This window comes from Dromaius novaehollandiae, chromosome W, assembly GCF_036370855.1.
Source record: "Dromaius novaehollandiae isolate bDroNov1 chromosome W, bDroNov1.hap1, whole genome shotgun sequence".
NCBI lineage: Eukaryota > Metazoa > Chordata > Aves > Casuariiformes > Dromaiidae > Dromaius > Dromaius novaehollandiae.
This window is the reverse complement of record NC_088130.1, coordinates 45447826-45459381: the sequence shown is the minus strand read 5'-3', so window position 1 is coordinate 45459381 and position 11556 is coordinate 45447826. Positions and strand designations below refer to the sequence as shown.

The 11556-nt window shown below is 41.3% G+C and overlaps 1 protein-coding gene across 1 annotated transcript in view; it reads left to right on the top strand.

The window, feature by feature from the left end:
* Positions 1-39: 39 nt before the first annotated feature.
* LOC112987054 (dimethylglycine dehydrogenase, mitochondrial) overlaps positions 40-11556 on the top strand; it is a 47417-nt gene continuing 35900 nt past the window's right edge. Inside the window, exons 1-3 of the mRNA XM_064500815.1 lie at positions 40-241; positions 2102-2267; positions 10598-10696. Of these exons, the coding sequence (XP_064356885.1) occupies positions 120-241; positions 2102-2267; positions 10598-10696 (387 nt within the window). The 5' untranslated portion in view covers positions 40-119. The remainder of the gene's footprint in view (positions 242-2101; positions 2268-10597; positions 10697-11556) is intronic.

Here is an 11556-nt window from a genome sequence, read left to right as displayed (position 1 = left end):
GCGGGGCGGGGCGGGCCCGGCGCGGCGGCCCGCTCCGGGAGGGCCGGCCTCGGCGAGGGCAGCGCAGCGTGCTCTCGCGGGGGAGGCGCAGAGCCGGCGCTCCCCGTCCCGGCCGCGGCATGAGCGGGGTGCTGCAGGCAGCGCTGCGGCGGCTGCGCCCCCCGCGGCGCGGCGGCTGGTCCGTCCCGCCCGGTGCGGCCGCCCTGCGGCCCCTCGGCGGCGGCGCGGGCGCCCGGGGCCGGTGAGTGTGGGGCGGCGCGGGCGGGGTGAGGAGCTCCCGGCCGTCCCTCCGGCGGGGCGGGCGCGACCACGTGCGGGGCCGCGGCCTCGCTGGCACGAGGCGCAGCGGGGCGCGGAGCCGCGGCGTCGGCAGAGGCCGTTAACGGTCGCACCTCTGAGCGCGAGGCCGCCGCGCGGGCGCCTCCGCCTGAGGGCAGCGCCCGGCCGAGCCCCGCCGCCCCTGGCCGTGAAACGGCCCGCGGCGACCGAGCGGCTTCAGCGCGGCGCCGGGGCACGGGCCCGGAGGGGCGAGCTTGCCCGGCGGGGCAGGAGGCGGTGAGGGGAGTTAGCGCTTTCGCCCGCGTAACGCGGCTCTGCCGTGCGCAGGCGGTGCCGCCGAGGGGCCCCAAGGCCTCTCGGCGTCGGAAGGCGGCGCGGCTCCCGGGGCCTCAGACCGGAGCCCGGCTGCGGTGACGAGCTGACCGGCTGCACGGGGGCCCCTTCTGCCGCGCCCTGGGTCGTGTCAGCGAGCACGGCGGGAGCTGCTTCAACTGGCGCGGCAAAGCGTCGGGGGGAGTGTTGTAGCTCACGGAAAAGGCGCCCCTCGGATTCTCGCCAGGCCTCTGGGTTTGAAGGAAAAGGTGTGAAAAAAGTTGGAAGTCAAAGTGAGGCAGTGTCAGATTCGCAACGTAAAAGATGCATAAAAAGACCTTCGAGACACCTGACCTTGATTTGCGTTTATCTGGCAAAACTCGGTATAGGAGTTTATGTAAGAGTTTCACATCTGTCTGTTAAACAGTTTACTATTAACTTGAAAAAATTAATGTGTAATTTCAAAAAAGAACACACGCAAGTGTTATGGATCACGTGCAGGAAATCTGTGGTGGTCTGCGCTCCCGTTTATTTTTTTTTTCGTTCATTCTCACATAGTGAATAAGCATGATGCATATTCTGCCTGCATTTACAGTTAAAATTTCATACTGTTTTATGAGATCTTTATTGATAATAGATACAATTAATAGTTTTGATTTCTGAATGGGGGATAGATGGAACACTAGTTAAACATTAGATAGGCATTTGCCAGAGAGGCTTCAAAGGTAAACAGCAAAAAGCTGTATACTAGGAGTGGGGAGATAAAATTAAAAATTAAATCGAGTAACTGCCCTGAAGGGACAGATACAGCAGCTTCACTGTAGTCTGTATTGCTGCAGCAATAAGAGGTCCCATCTTGTCTCACACATGAAAAAATGGCTGTTTTTAATTTAGATAAATTTCCTGATCTGGCACGCTACTTGGCTGCCTGTGGAAGGGAGGGTAGAGGAGAAGATCAGACAAGGTGGAGTAGAATGGGGCTGCCTATGGCAGCAGTACTGGCTTACACTGGTTTAAAGTGATTGTGAAACTGCAGCATAGTATAGTAGCACATGTGAGCCATTGAGAAAAACCTCTTTCCATAATATTTGGATTTAGCAAAGTAGAACATGTCAAAACAGACAGGACACAGACATTTTTTAAAGATTTTCTTTGTGTTGCAGTATACTACAGCACTTTTGAAAAGCCAGATATTGGCAGTGTCATTTCAGGGGTACAGTTTCTTGCTGATAAATAGGGTTCACACATAAGGGTAAATTGGGCAAATAGCAAAGATTTAAAGTTGTGAGTGGAAGCAAGCTTGTTCTGTTCTTTTGGTTAGTACCGTATATGCATATGACCCTTTAAGACCATTTACTTTAAAAGCAGATTGTAAGAGTGAACAGGTTGGATTCTAAATCAGGTGAGAAGATAAAGTATCATTTATTTAAATTGATTGTGTCACTTAGACTACCAAGCAAGAAAGAAGATGGACAAAAGTGCAACTGTTTTGTTTGCTATTTTTCCCCAGGGAAGAAAATCCATCTCCTTCCTTGGGGAAAGATAGAGCAGACACAGTGATCATCGGCGGTGGTTGCATTGGTGTGAGTCTAGCCTATCACTTGTCTAAAGCTGGCATGAAGGATGTTGTTCTGCTGGAAAAATCTGAGCTCACTGCAGGATCTACTTGGCATGCAGTAAGAAACGTTTTGTTAATCTCTTAGATTATCAACAGTTTGTATATCTAATGGTGATAGAACTTTTCATGATCCTCATATACCCTGGCTTTCCAGAGGTTAATTGTCCTGGCTTTTTTATAGGTACAACCTTTAGTATTGAGTTCTGTGTAGACTTGCTATATGAATTTTGAAAAGTTGGTTCAGCTATCCATAATACACTTTCCTCATTTTGTAAAATTTGGGATAAATGTTGTATTTTGAAATTACTGGATGGGAGGTATTAAAATACAAAGATAACTGTTAATATTATAATCTGTTTGTTGCAGTTAACTGGGCTTGGACTTTTAAACTTTAGTTTAATTTGGACTTTTTAAACTTTAGTGTTTATTTCTAAAAGTAGCCTGGTTTATACTGCAGACTGTATCACTGGAAATGGTTGCGTTGGCATGCATAAGCCAGAAGTGTGAAATTTGGCTTCATTCCGTGTGTAATTGGATTTCATATATGTGCTATCCTGAAAGAGAGGTGATTAAGGAGCAGCATCAGTGTCCAGTTCTCACAGAGTATCATTGTCCCAGAAATTGGCTCTTACTAGAGGCAAGAGCTTTCTTTTCTGCCACTGATGTTATACAAACTCTTGAAGGAGCAAAACGAACAACCATGAACTGTTTTTCCAGGGCTGAATCTTTGTCTGCACTCTAAGAGAAAGGACTAGAAAGACATAAAGATAATAGTGACAGCTGGGGACACCTCCCATAGTTACACTAATCTAGTGGAGATACTGGTGCACAGCATGCGTGTATGTAACTATGTATTTTATATGTCAATGCCTGGAGTGGCTAGTGTAATGAATTAAAGCTTGACACAAAAATAGGTGCTTTTTCCATTCACTTCCAGCGAGGCTTGGATGAAACTAGAAGAAAATTATCCCTGTATGTAGCAATAAAAAAGAATGTAAAAGCAACAGCCTGCTGTCCCTAGAACTACTCTATTCATACAATGGAGCATTTATGCCATGCTTATAATTGTAATATCTGAGTGCCTTTCAGAAGCACATTAAGGAGGATGACTCATATGGACCATATTTGATTTGTATTCTCATCCTCTTCCTGGTCTGAAGTTTGAAGTACTTCAGTACAGATGTTTTGTGTGTTTGGGGCCTTATGAAAGAAAATAGTAAAAAATAAAATAAAAAAAAAATCACTGCCAGAAATGTCTAAGTAGGTTTTATACTTCATTTTACTTGCTTTTCACCAAAAAAACCAAAACAAAACACATTGTATGGAGTTTGGAAAAACAAAATTCAATAATTATATTCCTTTTAGACAGAAACATAACATAGCTGATACAGTTCAGAGAACAGAACACCATGCATCATAAGTGTCAAATGAAATGTTCAAAGAAATACTTTGATTGAAGCGTACATGAGTGAGTCACAGACTGAAATCTGTTTGCCCAAAACATTTACAGAAAAAAATGTATATCAAAAGATCCCCTTGTTGAATAAGAAACCAAAATCCTGGAATAGGAGGTTGCTACTAAATGTTTCCTTTGTTGTAGTTGTTATACTCTCTCACTCTAGTTTGTTGCTCATCTCTCCTTCAATATTTTAGCATGCACTTCTTAGTGAAGTTAGTGGTGGAGTGCTGGGTGAGGAACTCTGCTATAAAAGTAGTGATGGATGCGGAGTGCAACAGAGAAGATGCCTGACAAGGCAATTGGGAGGGCTGCTCTGTAGTGCCTGCTGCAACAAAATGTTGTGTGATTAACGCAGCAAGACATCTAGTTATGAGACAGGTTAGAAATGAGTAACTTAGGTAAACTACATGGTATAGTATCACTCTTTGTTGGACTCGGTATTACAGTGCTGTGTTTGAAGATGAGAAAGTTCATGATAAATCTGTTTCACATGAGGTGAAAGATAAAACTGTCACTGCCGGTACTTTAATTATGCCAGATACTGTGCATGTATCAGTGGTTTCCTCATAGTGATATAATACTAGATGCAGATGAAAATTATACATATAGTTAGAATGTGACATGGCACATAATATATTGCCTGCAGCCACAAAAGTTGAAAGTTGACTTCAGATGTTGCTGTACTATACCAGGTTTTCCCCCTTTCACAGTCCAACAAATTCTGCAAGTGCTCAGGGTCATATTTCAGATGGATCATATTCCTGCTAGCGTTTCCGTCAAAACTTTCTTCCACTTCTCAGGTCTGACATAAATTTGGCTGACTTTCATTTTATTTAAATGAAAACAGCACTGGAAGTGTGCACTTTTTTATACTGACAATAATGAGACAACATAAATAACAGAGCAAGAGCTGCTCATATTTATACCTATCTAACCATGACAAAGTAGTGGTTATTATATGTGTATAAATTAGGTCAGGACTCAGGCTTTAAGACCTCCTGAAGTTGTTCTCTACTGCAGGTCAGATCATTTGCAATCTTACTCAGGCCTTGAGGACTGAACAGGGCATATATAACTCAGCAGGTGGGTCTTCCCATAGTAATTCTTTGAAAAGGTGTTTTCTAAGAAAATGTTTAGCATATATCATTCTGTTATGTAATACTTTTCCTTGCAACACTCAATTGATTCTGATGCTGATAGTTGTTAAATCACAGCACAAGAGGAATAAAAACTTCTTAAGACTTGGTCAAACTTGCAAGGACGGAGAAGTAGGTGATAACTGTACTAATGCCAATTGCCTTCAGAATTCTAATTTGATAATAGAGTTAGTATAAAATTTGAAACAGATTAGGGTAGAACAAAACTGATACATGAAGATTTCAATATATACAAATTTCAACCTATAAAAATGCTTTAAAATTTCAGCATTTTATAGTATGGTGATCATTCCTAAGAAAATTATCTTTTCAGATCGTGTTCACAAACGTCAAAAAAATCTCCATCTTACAAAAAAAAGAGCAAAACTAGGAGCAGGTGTCCAAGTGCAAGAATGGTTCATTCTGAAACTCAAGAAAACAGGTAGATGTATCAGGAGGACAGTTTGGCTAAACCGGGAACTTATGACTGAGATCCAGTGCAAAAAGGCAGTATACAGGAGATGGAAGCAGGGAAAGGCTACAAAGAAGGAGTTTAGAAAAATTGCCTGGGCATCCAAAGGGGATGTTAGGAGAGCCGAAGTTCAACTAGAGCTAAGACTTGCAAGGAACATTAAGGGCGACAGGAGGAGCTTCTAAAATTACATTAGTAGTAAAAGGCTGAACGAGGAAAATGTGGCACCATTGCTGAAAGAGGTGAGTGATTTAGTGACAGTAGGCACAGATAAGGCTGAGGTACTCAATGCCTTCTTTGCCTCAGTCTTTACTGGCAAGGTCTCCCAGGCCTCTGTGCTTAAAGCCAGGGTTTAAGGAAGAGAAGAACTACCAGCAATGGATGAGGATCTAGTCGGGCATTGCTTGAGAGAAGTCAACCCATACAAGTACATTGGACCAGATGGACTGCACCAAAGATGCTGATGGCGTTGCAAGGCCATCCTCTATCAGTTGTAGAGATCGAGGGAGGTCCCTAACAACTAGAGAAAGGCAAATGTTGTATTCCAAAAGGACAATCAAGGAAACTACAGGCCACTTAGCCTTACGTTTTTCCTGAGAAAATCATGGAGTGAGTCTTGGATCAGATTTCTGGGCACATAAGACAAGAACGTGAGTGGGAACAGTCAACATAGATTTGCCAAGGGTAAATCATGCCTGATGAACCTGATTGCCTTTTATAAAGGCAGTATGATAAATGACTGGATTTTTGGACAAAGGGAGAGCAGTAGAGGTCATTTACCTCAATTTTAGCAAGGTTTTAGACACTGCCTCCCATAATATTCACGTATACAAATTAAAACATTTTGGTCTGGATGAGCAGACAACTAGATAGTTAAAAAACTGTTTGGATTGTTTGGCTCAGACGGTAGTGGTTAATGGGCCACCTGGAGGCTGGTAACAAGTGGAGTATTGCAGGAATCTATCCTGGGACCCATCCTGTTTAGTATCTTTATCAGTGATCTGGAGGAGGTGACGGAGTGAACACTTATCAAGTTTGCAGATGACACCAAATTCAGGGAACCAGTCTACCCATGCAAGGGCAGGGCTGCCATGCTGAGGAACCTAGGCAGGCTGGAGGGATGGGCTGAGAGGAACCTTACAGAATTCGACAAGGACAAATGCAAAGTCCTGTAGTTGGGCAGGGAGGTTGTACAGTCTCCATCCTGGAAGATTTTCAAGACCAGACAGGAGAAATCCTGGGCAAATAGCTGACTCTGCTTTGAGCAGGAGGTTGAACAGAAACCTCCTGCGGTCCCTTCCAGCCTGAATTGTTCTATGATTTTATCATCTTAATTTTGATATAACTCTGTCAGGTTAGAGTTGTCTCCTAACTGCACTCTTTAAATAAGGAACATTTTTTATTGAAGCCAAAAGGCATTATATATGTTTAAAATTATGTTCTTCACTTAAAAATGTCAGAGAGAGAATTTCTGGTTTAATTCTGGCAATTAAATGCCTTCAAATTTCTATTATTTTATAGCTAACTTGCAATTAATTTCTGGTTCATTTTATTCAAAACTGCTTTACCTGACAGCGACCACTAAAATGGAATTTCATTGCATTGGAAATACTTACTACATTCAGAAAACTAATAAAACACCAATCAGAAAATGTTTATATCAATAAAAGAAGACAGCAGAGATAATGTGAGATAAATTGACACAATTTTCTGGTACATGTAAATGAATAACCCAAAGGTTTTTGAAAATGGCTGAAGAAATGTAAACAGTTCAGTAGTCAATGCATAATTTATTTCTTTATTTGGTGTATACAGCAAAAAGGCCTTTAGGACTTATTTTTGAAAAAACAAGCAAGTCTTAATTATGAAATCTGCAGTGAAACAGCCCTGGGTTTTAGTCTGAAGAAAGTAAAGTAAGTATGTTGACAACAACATAAAGCCACGTATATCAAAAGCACCTTTAGCCAAATATCTCCAGCAGTGCCCAGCGTGATGCTGATATGATATGGTAATAAGAACAGGACAGCTAGATAGCAATATTTTTCTAGAAAATTAACCTACCCCAGGAATTTGCTTTTCAGGGACGTTATGAATTCAAGGTGCTGGCTTTGTGTTTAATATGGCCCTCATTTGTGGATTTTTTTGTCCTCCTACAGATTTGTGTGGTCACTTTCTGAACTCAGATTGTTCAGGTCATGAATATAGTTAGGAACTGGAGACAAATTCGTGAATAAAATATAGTTACAATTGAAAAATGCAATACTGGTAGATGATTAACTTTACACAGTTTTCCATTGGTTTATTTTGATGTCTCACCCATGTGATACACTATGATATTGTTGTCACGAACACCTCTTACGGCCAGCGGGGTGACTTGTATTTTTTGATTTTAACGCCTCACTGACCAAACAGCCAGGCGGTTATCAGGTTTCAGATATTTATTAAGTACACCAGTATCCTTAAGCAAGAGAGTTTAAACAATATAGCAAGTTCCGTATTTAACAGGGTAAAAATAACACACTACACTACATACAGAGCAAGCAGGGGTAATACGACCTGTTCCACATCGGGCGGGGGTCTCAAGTGTGCAGGACGCAGTAAGGGGGGGGGTCCCAGACCAGCCGAAAGGGAGCTCCAAAGAGCTGTTGTTACCACATTTTATATGCGTCTAAGGCGCATGTCTATTGTGATTAGGTTTCTTGATGTCCTTATCAGTAGCCAGAACCTATGTCACTCTGACACACTCCTCTGGGCTCAACCCGCTGACTGGGTTTTCAAAAGGGAAGGGAAAAGAAATTAATGAAAACTTGTGACAAAGGTTTCCACCCTTCAGATTTAGAGAACTAAATAGTGGAGGCCCCCCATCATGGGTTCTCATGCCTGATCAGCATGTAGTTGTAGATATTAATTCTCCTTTTCACTTGATTTATGAGGCAGCTTTGGTGTGGGTCAGGCTCTTGACATTAGTTTAGGCCGCAAGTGGTTGGTAGCAGATAACAGCGGAGGTGGTGACAAAGGCATTGTTACTGTACCCTGCGCAAGCTGGGGCGTGTGTCCACAGGCAGGGAGAGACTACCTGGCCTACGCCCAGTCCCACTCCCCATCTGTGAACAGTGATACCTTCCCCTCTTCAGCAGGCCTTTGGAGTGAACAGTGCCTTGTCTGTTCTCCACAATTGTATATTAAGTTTAAGATGCCAGAAAGATAAAATCCTCACAAAGAAAGTCAGGAAAAACTTTTGAAAAAGGTAGAAAAAATCATTGATCCCTTTCCTATGAAAGGAAGTTAAAGGTCCTGGACAAGACATACACAAAATACCATACTCTGCCAACACTGATCCAGGTTAGTGCTTCTCCGATTCCTGGTTGTGACCCCTTTGGGTATCTCAAGAGTCCAGCAGGAATCATAGAGCCGCTGCTGTTCAATCCACCACTGTTCAGATTGAATGCAACAGTTTAAGAAGCAGCTGAAAGTAGTGGTTCTGAATGTACTAACCAGTGGGTTGCTCTCTGTCTTTAACTGATAGCAACAATTCAGTTTCTCCAGAGCAGAGATATTAACAAGCTGTTGTTAGTGGCTGAATGGGTAAACAGTCATTCCCCTATTCTGGAAGAACCTAGCTACTGCGAGCAACTGGAAATAGTTAGCACCCCGACTAGCAAAAACATTTTAAATCACTAATGACAGCCACTTCTTCCTGTGAAGATACTGAGTTTCCGTCATCTTAGGCAGCAAGTGTGAATAAAGTTTTTTGAGGAGTGTGTAAATCTGAGTGCAAGCCATTTGCTAAGAGCCATTTGGAGCTCATTTGTTTCTGAGGAATAATACTGGGGCGTAAATGTGGAGTTGTGCCAAGAAAGATGGGTCAGAATCGTCCATGTTTTCAAAAAAATGAGAAGGTGCGATATAATTTATGCAGTATATGTTGATGTTAATTTTGCAGTATGTTTAATAGGTTAGAAGGCTAATTAAACTAGCGTGAATTAAGATATATCTTTACAGAGCACTAAATGTTGCTTTTGTTATTTACATGCATACAGTTATTATTGCAAGTTAAAGGCTTAAAATATGAAGCATATAACAGAGTTGACAACCTAAAAGTCAGGAGTAGTTTGGTGTATGTACTTACTAGGAAACTTAAATGGAAGTATCAGAACTCTGCTATATATGTTACTTTCCATCTTTACTTTCCCTGTTGATTTTTTTTTTCAAAATGGTAGTGAACTCAAAGGGGACTCTGGTGTCCACTAGCTCCCTTAACTGTTTTTGAAAATCCTGTACTGTGCATTCATTTTAACATATCTATTATAGTAAATGGAGCCTTTATATATAAAGTCAGGTTCTTAATTTAAGCAAACTGCATCTATAAATAAGCTCTATTTTAGTTAGCAAAATATGTACTGGTATGCTTAAATCAATATAGTTACTTAGCTTGAAATCATACTGGGATTTTGCAGTTTTGTTGCCTCAACTTGAAAAAAGAGTTTCAACAAGACGTCCAATTCAGGAAATACGAAAGAATATCCTTAACTTCAGTGAGACTTAAATTTCACTTTTTGCTTAAGATCCACAGTTACAAATGTCATTAGACTGATGCAGATGTCTCTAGTGTAGACAGGTGAATAATTTCCTTAAATGTAAAAGCGGCTGTAGTAATTTTTGATTTAATACTTATATGAGTCCAAAAGGACTCAACAGCTATACAAAGTCAAACCTAGTAAAATGATGTGCAAAATACATATAGTAATTTCCTCAACCACCTCTGAAATACAGCAGTTGCTCTTTTACTGCTGCAACATGAGACTACTGTTGAGACTCGAGAATATTGTCTTCCGCCACGCTGTTGTTCACACCACAGGAAAGTAATAACTTTTGTTCAGATCTGATCTTTGTGAAGGTTTGGTTTCTATCGCATGTCCATTTGCAAAAAGCAAAATGACCTGCTACAGGACTTCCAGCATGTACCTTTAGAGACCTTTAGAGATCAGGAACTGAGTTGTATGTCTCTTCCAAAAGATTTGGAACAGACAACTGAATAATTTAAGGGAGAAAGGCAGTCTCAGGAGAGAACAACTGCAACAGTCTCATGGCTTGACAAAATTGATGAGAAAAGACAGGTGGAAAAACATGTGTGCAGAGAATAGGAATGCCATAAGTAAGGAAAGGATTTTATTTTTATTTTTGTAGTGGTTGGCTCCATTCATGTGTTACTTTTCTTTATAATAACTTGACAGTTCCTTTTTGAATGACAGCTGGAAGGAGAGAAGGAAAACACTGCATTTCTAACCATATCCTTATATTGTTTCTATTTTTTATTTGAGGCTGGTTTAACTACTTACTTTCATCCTGGAATAAACCTGAAGAAAATCCATTCTTACAGCATCAAACTATATGAAAAGCTGGAAGAAGAGACTGGACAGGTAATCTCCTTAACTTCTGAAGTATTAATTCGGATCAGTATTAATCTTACTAAGAGTCTTGCAGAGAAGTTTGGGGTTGACAAGTTGTGTACCCCTATGTTAATGATTATCATACGGATCCCCTTTTATTGAAGTATATTCTCCTCCCTGCATATCTATGCTATAGTCTGGAGCTTATTCACTAAATATTTTAGATGGTTTCCAGGATCCCTCTAATCTTTAAGAAAGTGGTTTTCATCAAACATCTCAGAAGCTCAGCAGCCCGGGAGTGTGCAGCTCTCTATAGGAGTTAAAATAGAATCAAGGATCTGGAATGAACAAACTGATTATTATACATTCCTGCTTTAAACATGTCTGCTTGAAAATACGTATGATATGATGCTGTCTGTACTTGAGAAGATTGCTGCAATTCTTCCTGTCCCTTTTCAGAGCTCTGCTTTATTTAGTGACTTAAGGAATGGGTATGTGGAGACACATGGGAGTCATTTTTTTAATCTGTCATCTTTCAGCCATATAGATTCCATTCACTAAACATATGCTTGCTTCAAGTTGCAGCAGAAACTGCAGGAGAAACTGCATGATCCTCACCTTGCTAGTCTGCTAACTTTATAATTGTCAAAAAATGCCTTTTGCCTTATTCTGCTGCTAGTACGCCTAAGACACCTAAGACAATACAGCAGATTATCATTGTGAGTTCTCCTACAAAAAGTCTTACCTACCGTATTAATGTACTGTGAGGCAGTACATTACAGAGGGGCATAAATTGAATTATGTATGCCAGACAGTGAGCATTCAGTGTCCAACTAGTTAAGAATTTCTGCTTTACTAAAAAGAGAAAAAAGGGGATTATTTATTGTATC